At 38.2% G+C, this 18,051-nt stretch overlaps 1 protein-coding gene across 5 annotated transcripts in view; it reads left to right on the plus strand.

Moving 5' to 3' along the window:
• The window catches only part of ROBO2 (roundabout guidance receptor 2), a 471,637-nt gene that overhangs the window by 428,073 nt on the left and 25,513 nt on the right, over positions 1 to 18,051 (plus strand). For all 5 annotated transcript variants that reach the window (XM_054205925.1, XM_054205944.1, XM_054205935.1 and 2 more), the window contains 3 exons: positions 3,391 to 3,547; positions 9,364 to 9,624; positions 12,893 to 13,110. In XM_054205925.1, the coding sequence (XP_054061900.1) occupies positions 3,391 to 3,547; positions 9,364 to 9,624; positions 12,893 to 13,110 (636 nt within the window). The remainder of the gene's footprint in view (positions 1 to 3,390; positions 3,548 to 9,363; positions 9,625 to 12,892; positions 13,111 to 18,051) is intronic.

Genomic DNA, 18,051 nt, shown 5'->3' on the forward strand with positions numbered 1-18,051 from the left:
CGATACTTCAAGAAAGATTCACGTTCCTTGTATGTGAGATGTATTGGCAAGTAGCTTAGGAAATCAGCTTGCTCCTCTGGCTGCATGAAAATACAGAAATTGATATGCTGAGGTACATATGTGCCAGTTATCAGAGGACAGTGTCACACTTAAGATGTGTTGACAGCTACAACTGCCTAAGAACTTTCTCAGAAAATACAAAGTTTCATTGGAAAATATCAGTTGATCAAAAGCTGGACTTTGAACAAGTATTTCAAGTGAAACATATTTTGTGTATTGTTTCTCAGTCTGAAGTAAAATTTCTGACGACACACAGAAACTTCAGGTTAGCTTCTCTTTCTATGGCCAGGGCACTCTTGTTGCAACCAAAGCAGCTCACACCTGAATGCCCCAATGCTCAGATGAGTGTCAGACTGTTGGACTGCAGAGTCAGTGTTTTGCCCTCCCTTGCCCACTAATTATGTCTTTAATACAGGCTAATTATGTCTGTAATACATGAGAAACTGGGGGAGACCTTCAGATTGTCCGATAATTAGAGCATCACTGGAGTCAGAGACCAGCTTTGATTACCTAGTCCCCATCAGGGTGAGCAGGGACTTGTTCTCTCACTTCCTTGATTAGTACTTTAAGTACTAGTTATTATTCTGACTAAGTTTCTGTCTCTCTAAAGTGAATATACTGAGAAATCCTGTCCCACTGTGGAATGGAAAATAGCTAAAATCTCAACTGCTTCGCGAGGCGGGGAAATTTTGTGTCTGTACTTTGCACAGCTCCCAGCTTATGTCAGTGCTGTGATCATCAGCCTGATGGCAAATTCTTTTTCCAGGACCTGAGTCATCTAGAGATTTAAACAATATAATTGAATTTCAGTGTGAGGAGACATTGAAACATCAAGCATCATTGCTATGGGGAAACAAGGCTTCGCTGCAACAGTTTTCAAACACACATCAGGCATTATGTATTAGGTGTCTGTTCCACTAGTCTGACAGTGGAGTAACTCTGCCCATGGGGACAGAAGAGAAATCTCCTGCCCAACTCTACAGCGTAGGCTGCTTTCCCTAACAATAATGACCTTGGAGCTCCTTTCTTTTATTTCTTCATCTGAACAGTTCCTCGGCTCTCTGCTTCACTCTTTCTAATGGCTCCATTACCTTTGACCTTTCTCTCCAAAACGCCCCAAATCCAAGTGTCTCTATACTAGCAACCCACACATCCAACCTCCATTTTATCAGTCTCCTGAGATTACCAATATGCTACACTTCCAAAATCTTCCTCTCCACCTCAACTAACCTCTAAGCTGAAGTTCTTCTCTGCATTTCTTTTCTCTGAGTATTCCTAGTTTAAATCCCCCTGCAACACTCACACACTCTCTCTCTCTCTCTCTCTCTCTCATACACACGCACACACACTCTAATGCATGTGCTTTCCTCCCAAAGCAGCACCTCCTGCTTTAGCACTTGTTGGCTCCTACTCCTGCTGACTTTTCAAAAGTTCCCCCATGTCCCACAAATTAAAATTAGCATACTTACTTTGTACTGTTCTGTGACCCTATTTCTAACTCCGCTTTCCGCCGTACCTATGATTTGAAAGCTTCTTTTTCTGTCCAGAAGGTTCATGTGTTTGTTCTTCCATTGCCACCATCACTGGCATTCCTTTTCTGTTGACCAAAATGTTCTTTCCGTTTTCAAGAAAGCTTCTCTCTCTGCCAGGCTACAAAGGGAGGGAAGAGCGTGTCTTGCATCCTAATATATGGAATATCAGCTCAGTTCGAATATAGTGAATGACAGGATCTTGGCTGGACTTTCTATAAATACTCCAAGACAAGGAAGGAAGAGGTCTGGTCTGTAATTGAGTAGTGGAAAGTGAAGTCTTGTTTGCAACATGCTGCCAGCCAGGCTGATTAGACACCTTGCTGGACTTGTTGCCTGTCTCTACCAGCCACACCAGGAGGTGAAAAGAGAAGTCTTGGCTACTTCTGAATCACAGAATTGCCTTGTTTCTTCCCTCTCTATCCATTCCTATTTTGGTCCAGATGACATTTGGACATAACAGAAGAAAGCCACTGTCAGAGGAAAAGTCCCATGACCTGTGCTTGTCTCTGTTGCTAGAATTGCACCTCCTTCTGGATGTCTCTGTGCCTAAAGCTAGAGCCATGGCAAAGAGGGTGGTACCTTGCAGTGCACGCCATGCCCCCATGCTTTACAAGTCGGTTGTAGGTTTTTGACTCATTACTGATGAGAACTTTTTACATGTTTTGTTTTTTGGGGTGGTTTTTTTTGGCTGATCCTTATAAATCAGCAAGAGATGTCAGTGGGTAAGATGGATTACACTGTGCTTTCTGCACCAGGCAAGAGATGACTGACTGCCATCTGGGTACCCCACTGAAAAAGCATATGACGAACCGTTCTTCCACCCAAAAATCCGGAGAGTTTGAAAGCAGCGACAAAATAGCAATAAATAAATGGGTCTCCGAGCAGTCAAGGAATTTGAAATCTTGTGCCATGCTTCATCTTAATGAATTCCTGACAAGAAAAAGGAGTCAGGGCAAAATAAAAGAAGCTAAACAAGTGGGAAGAGAGCTTTTTCTGTTAGATCACTTTCTCACAAATGCAAGTGTCTCAACTGGAGAAGCGGGTACAAGGACAATAAGAAAAGAGAAGAGGGGTTAAGCAAAATGCATTGCTCATCTCATTTCTGCCAGCCTCCTCCATTAGAGTCGTACGTCAGAAACAGAACCTCTTCTCTGTAGTGGCACAAGATATTTGAATGCTGTGAAACAGACAGTCCTAAAACATTGCAGATAACTTCCTGATGTTTTAAAAAAAATGGAACTTAGTAAATTCCTATCAGCAAAATGCTGTTTCTTTTTGTTTTGACAACTTACACTTGTCATTCTGGCTGAAAGATATTGAGTCTAACGACAATTTTTTTAGATTGTGTCCTTAACCTCTGTGTTTTCCACGGAAAGAGATTATGCAAAACAGTGTTATAAACACATTGGATTCTGACATTTGAAATAATTTGCTGTGGTCTGTTATATTTTTATCTAACAGTGAATTCAAGAAGTCATGAATAAATCAGTAAATATATTTCTGACACAGCAAAACACATCTTTCCTTGGTTGTGCGCTACTGTGGGGCAAATGTATGGAGTTTTAAAAAGAAGTGATTTTCAACAATTATTTAGAATATTTTTCCATTACATTCTATCATTATTTATAACCTTGTAACAGCATTAGCACGTTGATGCTGATTCTGCTGAGATATAAATACATCTTCTTTTTTGGGGCATGCCATCTGGAATCAGAATTCTTTCAAAGAAATGTAAATAGCTAGCTTTTTTTCCCCACATTATATCTCTAACATTTTATTTTTCTTTTTGGATTTGCAGGTGGCAAAGGAGGGAAAAAGAAGAAAAACAAAAATACTGCCAAGCCCCAGAAAAATAATGGTTCAAACTGGGCCAGTGTTCCTCTCCCACCCCCTCCTGTACAGCCACTTCCAGGCACAGAGCTGGAACACTATGGGGTGGATCAGCAAGAAGCAGGGTAATTTTTTTCTTTTTCTTTTGAAGAAAAATCTGTGGTTTGCAGAGATGAGGCTTTTCTTGTTTTGTTTTGTTTTTTTTTTAATTTTGCTAAGTGACAATATTATTCTGTTTTGTTTAAAAAAAAAAAAAAAGAAAAAAAGAAAGCGAGCGCCTTATCCTATAGACTTATCCAAGGCTATGGAGGAGGAATGTTTGAATAGCTTCTCTTGATAGCGACTGAAGATGGAAATAAAAGTGACCTTGCTTCATCATCATGTAGGGCTTCTTTGCTTACTCACGCTGAGAAGTATCTCGCTTCACATGTAGCTTAATTGAATTCTGTTGGAACTACTTGCAGATGATGGGACTCAGAGTGAGTAAGAATGACATAATCTGGCTCCTTGTATTTTTTCTCTACTTTGATGTTTAAAAATATTAGAGCAAACAGAACCAAAAAACCCACACTAAACTGGATTAATTTTAGAAGATCAGCCAGTGGATAATAATCTTCTCATCGGCTTTTAGAAGAAATTTCACAGTTGAGGAAGGCATGCCATTTACGGGCCTTTTTTTTGTTATTTAAACAACTCCTGAGTTTCTGGAACCTTACAGTTATTTTTGGATAGCTTAAGACACAAAATCACACAAAAAGCACTAAATGAGAGGAAAAAAACATTTCCTGCACAGAGAACAATTATGGAATGCTTTTTATAAAGTGAAATTATATGAAATACTGGGTTATCAAACTCTGGATGAAACTCAGAGTATAGAGAAAAATAGTTTACTGTGGTCAGCTCTGTTGGAACCTTTGAGAATCAGTGTTCTGTCAGGGACAAATTTCTGCCTGTTTAAATAGATGGATTAATCAATATTTCCTAAGGATGAAACATATGTTTTAAAAATCATTGTAATAGCTTTACTGAATAAAGGTATTTCAAGTGTTATCTTTGCTGTAAGCATGAATTGATCATCACTACTTTTATAATGAAAATGAGAATAATTAAATATTAATATTTGAGTTTATACGAAGTCCTTCAACTCTTAAAATTAATAATAATTAACTGTGTAAGTCAGTGGAGTTCCTTTTAAAATGAAGGTCCCATCAGGCTGTATTAGTGTTACAATTTCAAAGCAAATACAAGGGAAAATGAACAACCTTAGTGATTGTAAGTGTTGTTTAAATCTCAAGGAAAAAAGTGCATATAATCATTATGTTCTGTATTCTGTTATAAAAAGTTAAAATAAATTTAAGATGGTTTCACTATGTAATATTTGTCTTTATCAATTTATATCCTTAAAACACATGTGCCGCCATTTCACTAAAGTAATTATGCTATAGAAGGCAAACAACTTGGATTTTCTTTCAGGACAATGAAATAGCATAAAAGGTAAATGGAAATCCCTTCTAGAGAAATCCCTTGTGACATAGGGCTTGACTCCTCAGTTGCATAAAGTATCTGTTATTTAGCTGGAAGGAATGATGTTGGTCACCAAGACAACACTGGTTATTTAAGGATAAAGTAATCACCAGCCTTCCAGGTGCCCAACAATTCAGACTTAGTTTTTGCTCTTATCATCTTTTGAATTACTCTTCTCTGGTTTTTGTAATATCTCATTAATAGTGGTTGTAACAAGACGTTCTAATGTGCATTTTACCAAATACAAAATAATTTTAAAGATTAGAGTATCAGTCTTGCGCTACAGTAATTTGCAACCAACTTCGCTGAACCCAATGAATCTGCAATGCCCATAGTTCCTGAGGAGGTATCCAGTACTAATGGTCATTCTGTATTCAAGTGTCGATCTTGTTCCTGTGGTTTTCAACGTGCTAAAATGGAATGAATCATGGACTGCATTCCTTATGTTACCTTTACTATTGACACATTGGGTAAAAAAAAAGCAAGCAATTTTTTTAAACTTTTTTTTTCCTTGATTTGCTTTGATGTATACTATGTATGACAAGTTCAATGTGTTTTAATTTTAGAATTAATTACATGCAGATGTAATTATATTGTGAATTACAATTGAAAAATGAACTTCCTGTCAAAAAAACTGAAGACTTTAATAAAATTCTCATAATGTGATACGAAAGGTGAACGTTCAGGGCAATAAAACAAAGAAGTTGGCATCTAAACAGAAACTTATTTTTCTGTGCATATCTTCCTATAACTCTTGAATTCAAGCGTGAGTTTCACTGGCATGAGTATCCCAAATAAACTAAACAATTTTGACACCTTATTTTGCTTACTAGGAATTAACACCAGTGGTCTATTAGCTTATAAATTGTAAAATAAAATCCATAATAGCAGTAGGTGAAAAAAAAGTCACCTAACATCCAAGCAGACATTTTATGTAATGTGGTAGCTTTTGGGATGTCTTAAACTCCTATTTAACCTGTGCAGAAAGTGTGTGTATACTGTTGTTTTGCTAGCAAACTCTTTTCTGTGAAGCTTTTCCCTTTTTGTGGTCTTCTACAAACTCTGAGCTTGTTCCTTGTTGTCTCCCTTAATTTTCTCTTTTATATACTGCAGTCTTTTCCTGTAGTAGCTCCCAACCAAACATGTTCCCTTTCCCACCCTTGTCAGAGAAGATGCTTTTGCTTGGTTTTTATCTAATAAATTTGGCAGTAAGGCAATGCTTATTACTTATTCATTATCAGCTACTTATATTTTTTCACCAATAATATACATGATCTTGAGCCAACCCCAGTCAAGGCAGTCTTCATATTGTTATCATTGGTTATTTTTATTTCTTACTATTGATTACACCTTGCAATGGCATATTAGCTCTGGATGTCAATACATTCGATAGTGATTTTCTGTCTTTCAAAAAAGTAAAAAAGATAATACCTTTTACATCAAAAAATCCTTTCTGGCAAGGCCTAGAGAGGGAAGCTTTCTTTGTTGCAACAATGTGTGTAATGAAACAGAATTGTTATAGAATGTGCCCCTTCTCTATCACCTCTATTTTTTATTTTGAAGAAAAAAATCTATCATCAGTGTAATGAACCAGGCTTTTTAATAGCAAAAGATTGCTATAGAATAAAAGTGCTGAGAGTAGAATAAAAATTATTAGAAACATAGAGAGTCATGTTTGTTAACCAGAATTTATTAGAGACTTAATTATCATGAAATTACTATCAGAGGTCCCTAGTGAAGTTAAGGTGCTTAGATTTTAATCAGAAGTACTTGAAAAAAGGTTGCATTTTCACCAAGTTGATTTTACTCCAAAACCTAAACAGAACGTGGATGTGACCAATGTTCACCATGCTGGTTCCAGGAGTTGCAATAACTGTGTTGTTTATATGAGTTGTAGTTGCCATGTAGTCTGTTAGGTTTGTTAGCTTTTTCTTGCAGATTGGTTTTTTTTGCAAAATGCAGGTTAGAACTGGTGGCTTTTCGATCATCTCACACTATTCTTGTACCTGAGATCTTGAATCTCAATGTCCTGAACTTCAGGCTTAGGCTCCTTTCCATTTCAAACAAAATCTACGTAAAGATACGGCACTTGTGCTGAATCTTTTTACTAAGGAATCTTTTTTACTAAGAAGTCTTTTTACCATCAAGATGAACATTTGGGGATTTGAAGCAAGTAGGGTCAAAAGGCGAGCACATCCAAAGCTCATTTATGCATTACTGAAAAGTCACTAGGGAGTATCTTTCTGCCCTGGCCCTTTTAAAGCAGAAGCCGTTACACCAAAGCATGAGGTTGAGAGGGTAAAAGTAAGTGACAGAGCTGTTGCACTGTACATTTTTAGCAGCACGAGTTAGGATGGTCCCTTCAACCTTGGGTGGCAACGTCATGAGTGAATATGGCAAGAAAAGACAAATTAGAAGCTAGTCATATCTTAATTGTCTCCTAAGGAATTGAATATGTATTACATAACATTTTCTTAAATCTGTGTTATGAAAATGGTAATGATCAATCACTCAAAAGCTCCTAAATGCCAAGTGTTAAGATACAACATTTATTTGCACCGCTGTACATGTACGTATGTTTGTGTATCTATATATGGTTATATCTAGATATAGATTTAAAGTGATACCAGCCTCAATTACCAGATACGTCTTCCACAGAGTTTTGTATGATTAAGCCAGGTTGTTTTAGCTACCCTGAATCTGCGCTTTCTAAATATAGGCTACAGACTTCTGAATAAGGAAAAGTAGTTTCGTTAATTTTAGAAGTCTTTGGGTTTTGCTTGAAGTAAATGTTCTGTTCATAATACAGGTTTTGAAACTTCTCTGTCTCAATGTTCCCAGCCTTTTGAAACCCAGCTTCATGCTTGAGAAAATCGGCAGGGATTCATTTTTCTCTGGGAAACTGATAATTCCTTCCTTCCCAATCAGAAGCCTTAAAGGAGTATTTTTAAACTGGTTTGAGAAATTAACTGTATAACGCAATGCATTGCCTGCCTGCATTGCAGAAAAAAGGGGTGTACCTTGTTAGCTGTCCTTAAAGGTAAGATAAAGCGGCTTAGATGGTGCTTGGGGAACGGCCTTTAGAGTGTGAGATGGTTTGACAGTGAAGGAGCTGTGAGAGCTTTTGGTTGTCTGGTTGCCTTTTGAAAAGAGCTGTCTATCCTGAGGTATTCTGGAATACGCTGGGAGTTGAGAAGAAATATGTGCAGATGCTCAAGGGACTGCAGACTGACTGGATGTTTGGAAGATGGGAAGAGCAGACAGTGGTGAGATTTGAGTCGTGTGATCATCAGCAGAGCTGTGCACAACTGAAGTTGTGTTCAGATTAGGGAGTTGCTCTGGGGAAATAATGCACAGGGAATGACCACAGTCACTAGGGTTTATGCGTCTTGAGAGATGCTGGTGTCTCTAATGGACGAGCTCCTGGGATGATACTGTAATACAACACTGAATTGAACGGCACTGTGATGAGGACTGAGATAGAAAAGTACTGAATTGCTGGCAAAGCTTGCATAAGAAGTGGTAATAGAATATAAAGCTTCTCTACTGGCCCTGATCAGGTGTAGCATCACCTCTTACGCCTTTGGCATAAGACTAAAAATTGAACCACACAAACCTATCAGAACAAGTCTTCTATATGAAGAGAGAAGAATTTGGCACTTAAGAATATTGGTAGTTGTTAATCTTTTAATTTACTTTGGGCAGGTGTGTTGAAAGTGTTCAGAAACTTAGCACTGTCTAGGTAAATCCCAGTAAAGATTGGTTAGGAGGTGGAGTGCTGGCAGAGCTGTCAACGTGTGTGCTAATGTATCTTATCAGCTGGTGCTGTGACATAGCGTATGCTTAGGGTCAGTGCTGCTATGACATGAATGTATTATACATCATAGTAGATACATATACGCAGTGTGGAAAGACCAGAATTTATGTGGAAAGCGTAGCTTTTTATTTAAGCTACAAAATGAAAGCAAATAGTAAACTTATAGACAAATAGAGGGGAGGATGGGAGTAAGGAATTGCATTACTGCAACTACGTAAAGGTTGCTCTGCCTTTTAAGAATGCCGCTATTTTCATGTTTGGGTCAATCTTCAACACGTTCTCCTAGGTTAATATCCAGGAAGTGAGTTAGTTCATTTTTGTTGTTGATTGTGGCATAGCATTATCTAATCACCATTAACATATGTGATAATGGACCAGTAATTTTTTTGTTGCACATCTTGTTCAAGTTGCTTAGCCATTGTGGGAAAAATTAAACAGACTCAGTAAGGAGAATTTAAGCAATTATGATCCTATTTTCAATAAATGCTAAAGCTGACATTGCGTGTGAGGGTTCAAACTATAGCAGAACTCCTATATACCTCTCTACTGCACAGCAGAGATGAGATTTGATATATATTGTTTACTTGGTTTTTATTTTAGATATGACAGTGATGGTTGGTGTCCGCCTTTGCCAGTTCAGACCTACCTGCATCAGGGCATGGAGGATGAGCTTGAAGAAGACGATGATCGCGTTCCTACACCTCCTGTCCGAGGAGTAGCTTCATCACCTGCGATCTCCTTTGGGCAACAGTCGACTGCAACCCTCACGCCTTCTCCACGAGAGGAGATGCAGCCAATGCTACAAGCCCACCTTGATGAATTAACTAGGGCTTACCAGTTTGATATAGCAAAGCAGACATGGTAAATGATTGAAGGGGGCACCTGTGGTCTGGGAAATGAAAGCATAATAATTTATTCCTTGATGACGTAAATATCAATTGTGTTCCACAACATTTCAGTAATGTTTCCAAAGCAGTGAAATGGAAGAAGAAATAGCAAAACTGTATCTACAGTGTGAAGGCCTTAAACATTAGTAGGTGCTTTTTAAACCACTATGCGTGGTAATATGTTAAATCTTGGCTAAAAACACGTCAAAATAGTATTCCTCTGGAGTTTTACATGTATTCAACTAAGTAGTTAACACCTGCCTACTGACAACGTTTATACAGTTTGGAGTACTCTCTTATCAGGCTAGCAAAAGATACAATTTTTTTAGGATTTTTCAAAAACATTGAGGTTCTAAATTCCTGATTAAAAATAATGCTAGCCACCTGAAATAGCAATGTAGCAGCTTTTACCTTGTGTTACATGAGAATGAAGCATTTGGATCTCTGCCTGTAGTTTAAATCCCAAGGAAATTTCTTATTCATAGGGAAAAACCCCAGAAATAGCAGGAAGGAAGTTGTTAGAATGTACAAAGTGGATCTAGTGTTTTAGAGTGCTTTATGCCTATTTAAGGGAAGAGCAAGCAAATACCACAGTAACATTTCCCCTGCAAAACAAACAGAAGCAATCTCTTCAGGGACTGAAGAAGAACTTGTCAACTGCACCAGGCTGGGGATACAGTGAAGGTCAGTTGCTTTCTGGATGTTCCCTAAGCGGCAGTTGTCCTTTTACAACTTTTCTAGCCAGACAAAGCCCGTGAATCTCAGAGGAGAGGAGCCGAGCTAGTTACCGAATGGCGCGCTGCCAGCAGAGGAGCAGCCTTTCTTCACTGGTAAATAAAGCCACAGAGTTATTCAGCTTGAGCTACCATAAATAGATCAGGCAGGTAGGCAGGCGGTGCCAAATCAAAGCCAGCTGTTTTCCCTGGACGCTGTGGAAGCCTGGAGGCTTGTCTGCAATCTGCACTCAATCAACAGGGTACTTTGGTCCCGCCGCAGCACCACGCTGCCAAGCACAGACCCCGGCCTGCCGGTGGGACAGACCCAAATCCCAGGCAGCAGCTAGACCTGGCCTGTTGAAGGTAAAACACTTCCGAGCCAGCAGACAGATGCATACCCTGTCTGCGCAGTCAATGGCTGCTGCATTTTGCAGCTGTTACCCTTTCGACACCCTGCAAACCACGGGTGCCAGTCTGGGAGCGGATAACGTAATAGGACTCTGTAGCAAAGCCTCTTGCGGCCGAAGGGAAGGGTCTTGCTCCCTTTCTGGAGAAATGAAAATTGATTGGAAACTTTCATAATGTGCTTAGGAATATACAGATTTTGACGTTGCTCTTGTGTAAGGTCACAGTAATTGAGCCTGAAACTCCCAAAAAAATACAGAGGAAATAAACTCTATTTTCATACTAGAACCTTATAGCAGGCATTGGAATAAATATTGAGTCGCAAATAGAAATTATTTTTGCAGTAGTTGTGACATGGAGTTGTTTAATGCGTGGCTGGATATATATCATGCTGTTCAGCAAATGCTGTTCAAAGTCAGTGGAAAGTCCTCCGTTGCCTCAAGTGGGAAGGAAGAGCTCTTCGTTTTCTTTTCACAAAGTCAACCTGTCCCCTCTCTGTAGAGGGGTGGGGGGGAGGAAACAAAACAACAAGATGAGACCCATCAGATAGGTTACTGTAGGAGTAACAGAAGAGAAACACAGAGACCAGCCAACTAGAAATTTAAGAAGGAGCACATTAGAGATTACTGGAAAAGTACATAATCATTATGGCCTTGATCCAGCAAATCACTTAAGTATATGCTTAACTACAAGTACATGAGAAATTGACCTCAATTGTTCTATCACATGCTTAACATTAAGCATATACTTAAGTATTTTGCTTGATTTGGAGCTAATCACACTGTTTATTGAGGGTTAGTTAGGTGGTAGTGCCCTTTAGGGCAGTGTTCTGAACACTGCATAGCTAAGAACCTCGTGTCCAGACAGAAAAGTATTCAAGAACTACTGATCAGAAGGGGGTTGTATATCAGAAGGGAAGCATTCGCTCTGCAAATAAGCTTCAGAATAAGCCATAATTTAAAACCTGCACAAAGGCGGAGAGAGATTCCAGTGGTACATAACATTTACTGTGACATTCTCAGATCCGATAGATTTACATTACGAAAAATAAAAAGCTGTTTGAATAAAGAGAATTACTGCACTTATCAAGTGTAGGCAATAATAGAGCACAACATTTTCATTGAAAATATATTAGAGCGAGGAAACTGAACAGGTGACAGTTGTAATTTTTTCTGTTATGTCCAAGCAAGAGACCAGCAGAATCCTGGATGCCGTCCAGAGCGCTGCCGATTTGAATCAGGTCATGACACCTCATGAACAGCCGCCCAAGGATTCCCGCGTGCCTAAGTTAGCAATTTCAAGCGTGGTACATGCTCTCATGCCAAGGCCAGTCATGCCTGGGTCCCCTGGCACAGCTTGCTGTGTACCTGTAGTGCTGTGAAGAATGCTGCATTGAAAGCTGATGGTTGTTCTTTTCCTCTGTGGCCTCTCAGAGACCACACAAATGAAACACCAAGTCCCGTGCTTGCCTTTGGCCATTTAGCTATCCTGTGGGTGCTTTTTATCTTTGTTTTTCTTTTTTTAATTGTAATTGCTGCATGCAGTAATTTCACACATGCATGCCCTAATACTGCTGCAATTAAATCAATTAAAATACTTGGAATAATGCAAAATAAAAAAGGCCTCAATGATAATAGGTTCATTGGACTTGAAAATTTCTTCTGTCCCACTGGTCATTTCCTCCTCTTTAGGGTGAGTTCTACTTAAGGGCATTGAGTCTGTTTAAGCAGAAGGAATGTAATTTAATTTTGGCTCAAGGTGTGATTTGCAAGGTGGAATATTGTCTGAGACACTTATATGCTAGGTTGAGTTTCAGAATTGTGTTTTCCGTGAACTTCCTACCTGATTTATGTAGCCTCTGTGTTCATTGTTCCTCATCTGTAAGGACAATCTTGACCTTCCCCATCTTACAGGAGGGGAAGTGTATATAAGACTGGAATGTGCACAGGTACTCTGGTATTAGAAGCTATGGTGAATAGCTGAACTGACTTTTCTTGAGTTTGACCTAACAAGCACGTTTTGTAAATCTGCTTCAGGACTTACTGAAAGGCTTGTCTTCTATTGACCACAGGGTACAAAGTCTCATCCGTTCTGATGACATTTTCCTGTTTGTTTGTGTAGGCACATCCAAAGCAATACACAACCTCCTCAGGCTCCAGTTCCGCCCCTAGGATACGTATCTGGAAACCTTATTTCAGATTTGGAAACAGATGTTCCAGATGACGATGATGATGATGACGATGATATTGAAGAAGAAACTGTAGAAATCAATAGGCCGCTGAGAGGTCTAGAGCATACTCCAGGCTCCAGTATGGACAATCTAGACAGCTCTGTGACAGGTAACCAAACACAGTTAACAGTGACACCAATTTGTTCCTAACAGTAAAATACATCATCAATCAAACACTTCCTAAGTGAAAATTTATTCCACTCTATTTCTGTAAAATTTAAAATGTGTTAATATTAAACTCTAAAGTTAAAGAAGGATTTGAAAATACTTTGCTTTGCTGCAAAATGATAAGAAAATTCATGAATTTTAAAAAGCTTTAAAGACTTGAAAGAAAACTCAATTATATCCTAGCTTTCATGAAAAGTTCACTCTACTGGAGAAGCAAGCCAGTTACACAAAAAGGAGGGGGAAGACCTTGGCTTAGGAATATGTATTTCATAAATCAGGAGCAGCATAAAACTGTTATCTTAAAGCACTTTTAGATATTTTGCTGGGTAAATGCTTTCACAGATGAACGCAGGGAAGTTAAAAGACTTCAGAATAAGTGTAGATAGATCAGCGCAACATTTATTTGTAGAGTCACTGCAACATTTATGTAGGAAATTGTGTATTTTGAACCTACTTTGTATTGCTGAATGTAGTAATTGTTCCTTTTCAGTGAAGACATTTAATTATTCTGACACTCCTTCCTTCACTGCTTCTTCTCCTTTGCATGCCTTGGAAAGTTACAACAGGAATCATCAAAGGGCACCTAGGAAGGCATGCTAAACTGATGCACAGAACCTGAATGAATAAAATCGCTGTTGATGAAACGTAGGCAGTGAAAGATATTTTTTGAAAAATACAGATTTTATATGGACATAACAAACTTTTTGTAGGTGTCAGCATGTTCCTCTTTAGGTTAACTCTGGGCCTCTATATACCATACTGTATCCATAATGTACAGCTTTACTGGAGACTCAAACGTACGTAGTGTCCATGGTTCATAAAAGCTAGTGGCTGCTTCTTCGGTCTTTGATCTCAGCGGAAGAACACTGATTGTTAGTTGTATTTTAAGGGAGACTCTCTCAGTACAATTTACTACCGTAGCACTGCTAAATTTCATCTCATTGTCCTGGACCTTTGAAATTCCAAGGATTTTGCACCCTTACTTAAGCATTGCTATTCTGAAAACACTGCAGGAATTTGACAGTGACAGAGCAACAATACCTATAATTTTCTTCCTTTTCCCTTGTTGAATTAAATAGTGTGTAGCTTAATCCCACTTTCCAGGTTTTCCTTCACTCTAGGGCCAGACTGCTTGCCAGTCTAATTAAGATTTAAGAATTGTATCTCTGCTGCTGTGATTTGAAATCCGTATCCAACTGAAGGCCATAGAGTTAAAGTTTAAATCCCTGAATTGAGAAGGTTAACTTATTAGTGCATGAGTACGTTAAGTCACTTTGCTTGAATTTCTAGTGTAATCTCCTTCGGGCTGTAATTCTGCATATTTTTGCATATCTCACTAATGGCTCAGAAGCCTTTCCATTAGGAATGCAGTAAGGGTTTTACACTGGTAATACAGAAATAAATAAATAAGTAAATCAGGTGGCTATATATTTTCCATTTGGTATGTATTAATATGTCAATGTTGATGTATCTGTAAATCAGAAAATGAACGTTTTTCACCTTTGCATTTTCACCTAATGTTTTGGACCACCCTACCTAGTGCAAAATAAGGAATGGCTGCATTTCTGCTCCAATTCATAGTCTTTTGTGCTTATTACAATTTCTCCTTTTACGCATAACATTCAAGCTTCTAATATTTTTAAATCTTGTTTAATTATTGGAATGTTAAATGTTTCATTATTGGAGTGTTAAAAACTTCCTGGTGTATTTTTTTGGGAAGAAGTTGGGCAGAGCCTGGTAATATAGGCTGGGAGTGTACTTAAGATAATCTAAATGCCTTCTCACTCATTTCCACAACTATCTTTATGTGACCTCATCTAGCTGAAAATTAAAGTTTTTCTTTTGCTTTTTCTTGTTTAATTACAAGCTGGATCTGCTCCTTGATCTAGTTCACCGCGTGGCAAGGCGTTTGCCAGCACTGCAGGAAGGGAACGTGCAGCTGGAAGGGAAGCAAAATGACAGACTGCCCCTGTAGCGTCTAGCCAACACTTAGATTGACTTAAAACAGTTACGGAACTATAACCTTACAAAAATACAGCCAGAGCGTTAGGGTAAATGATCTGTAAAATGGCAAACTCTCCCAATAACAAAACTGCTTCTGTTTTCATGAGTTACTATGTAGGTAAAACCTTGATTTTCTGAGGGCTTGTTTTGGGCTTGTATTTTTTCTAGGGGTGGAAGGAAATGGCTTATTATATTGGGTGAATTGTTTCAAAAGACAATTTTAATTTTTGTCTATCTGTTTCTGTTAGGTCTTCCAGGCTGTGTTTAATGGTGTTAAGGAGGTTATATAGCAAATTGCATTCATCGTTTCTAAGCTGTTTCTCATTCTTTAATTTCATTGCTTTTAGAATACTGTAGAACAACTAAATTGTTCTTTCTTACACTGAGAACATATAAGCTACTTCTTTCCACAGGGCTTGTTGTGACTTAAACCAGCGTTTCCCTAGGAATTTATATATCACGTTTTCACTTCTTTAAACATTATATTAAAAAAATGGAGGCAAGTGAGAACAGCTGACCCAGATGAAGCAATGCTTCTGTTCACTTCCAAGTGTGCGCTGTGAGTTCAGTGTTTGCGAGAAATCTAAATTGACATCCCTGGGTCCAGTCTTCCTCCAAATAGGGTTGCTGTAGGGTGAGCAGGGCAAGATTCCTCACCCTGTACTGTTTGCATGCCTCAGCGATGACTTGAAGATACCCACTCTCGGCGTGAAATGGTACTTTGTACTTTATGGCTGAGCTGAGACCGAGGTTTTCATCCAATGCCAAATGTGGGATTCTCTGAGGGGAAAAACTGGCGCTGTGTGAGCTGAGCTCCAACTGCTAAATTCCTCCGAAACCACAATGTTGCTCCTTTAAACTGTTTAAAAAGTCAGGTTGTCTTCCAGGCCCTTGAGTTTTAGTTACAGCCAACTGAAGATTCAGACAAGGGTTTAATCTGCGCTATTAAGCTTTTCTCTTTGCAGGTGGCAGAGACATAATGTTGACGTGTATAATAACGTGAAAAGAAAGGAGGAGCGCACAGTAACTATATCTTAACGTTTTCCAGATATTGCAAAGAAAACTCAAGAAGGGAGGTTTACATTTGAACGTTAATGGGATGGAATATGAAATTAAAGCCAAAGTTCTGCTTCATTCCCAGCATGGTTCATTAGGATACCAAATTACTGATTCTGATTTTTTCAAAAAGAAAACTGAAAAGCAGCTGTAAAACTTGACTTTTAATTCACAATTACTTAGGGCTCTTTGTGCTTTCAGAGACACATTGAAGTACGGTTTTTTGTTTGCTTATGTTTAATGTTTGGCTTTATAATGAAGTGCTGTGCAAAGTTATGGGCTGAATGGTCATGAAGAGTCTGTTATATTCTACTTTAATAGACTTAATTAATTGCATATGATGGCTGTATAAGAAATGAATTTGCTTCTCACTGAAATCACCCTAACAACAATAGGTTCTGTCAAATCAAAGTATTATGTTTTCAGGGTTTTGTTTGCCCTCTCCTTATCTTCTCCTCTCCCAGCACCACCAGTGAAGCTGGTAGTGAGAGCTGTTGTATCTTCAGTCCTGGTCCTTTTGACTGAGGGGAGAGATACACCCATTGACTACCATGGAAATTGTAACAAGCCTTTTTCTACCTAACTGACACAAACTCATAGAAGCAGAGAGATATTATTGTAAACAGTGGCACTGCAAAAGGTTAATTTTTTTTTTTTTTCAACAAAATTATATAGATCTGAAATCCCCATGTGTTATATAGCTCAGCAAGGAAGAAAATCCCTTATTTGGCATGTTTTAGTCTTGATTAAAAGAATCACTGATCACTCTCTGTATGGTAAAAGTTGTTCATTCATTGTGTCTGGGCACAAATGGAATAATTCTTGAAAATTACGCAAAATCATTTTGATAAGCCGTATTTTACCATGGCAGAGTTCAATATTTATATCGATTTGCTTAGGGATACCTATTGCAAAAGATTGTATTTTATAAGCAGTTAGACAGATTGCATTTAATAGGGAGAATGTGTTTCATGGATTAAATGTGTGCTCAGAAAATAAGAAACTGCTACTTTTTGTATCTCATAAAAATGGTAATGCAACAATTAGCAGGGTCATATTATAAAGCACAGACTTTACTCTAGCTTAATGGATCTAGGGATATGCATTCATCAGCAACGATGGATTTAGCATAAAACGACATGTAAATGAATTGATGACTGATCATAAATTAATTTTAGTGCTGAAGAAGTAATAGAGACACAGCAAGATGCCACTTTATCATAGTATTTTACTGCTCAGCAACATTTGAGCAACTACTTAATGTTCTGTGTGCATCTCTTTTCTAACAGCTTGAATAAATTTGAGAAATTTTTGTGCCTTTCAGCAATATGGAAACCAAAAAATCTAGAAAGATTGAAAATGCAAGCACAAATAAATTTGGCTAAGTGACATAAATTCATTTTTCATTAAATGTTTACGAAGGGCATTAATTATGGTTGGACCTGTGAAGTGCCAAGTATGTACGTATGATTTTTACCTCCTTTTGTTTAGTGTTTCCCTCCCCAAAAGAAAAAAATTAAAACTTAAGTGTTTATTTCAGGTATATACATTTAAATATTTGGGCATTTATTGTGAAGTATCATGTAAAGTATAGAACCAGGTCTAATTTTTAAAGTATGATCATATTTGTACTCTGCATTCAGCCCTTTCTATTATTCTTTCTTATATTAATGGTACAATGACTATTGTCCCTTTTATTCCACCACTTCCACCAAAACCAGTGGACATTCCTTCTTTGTGACCACGACAGTAATCAGATATATCCGAAAGAGGAAAATGTCTTTCTCCTGTACAAAGGGTAAAGGAATTCTGTAGCTGATTT

Source organism: Rissa tridactyla, chromosome 1, assembly GCF_028500815.1.
Source record: "Rissa tridactyla isolate bRisTri1 chromosome 1, bRisTri1.patW.cur.20221130, whole genome shotgun sequence".
Taxonomy (NCBI): Eukaryota; Metazoa; Chordata; class Aves; order Charadriiformes; family Laridae; genus Rissa; species Rissa tridactyla.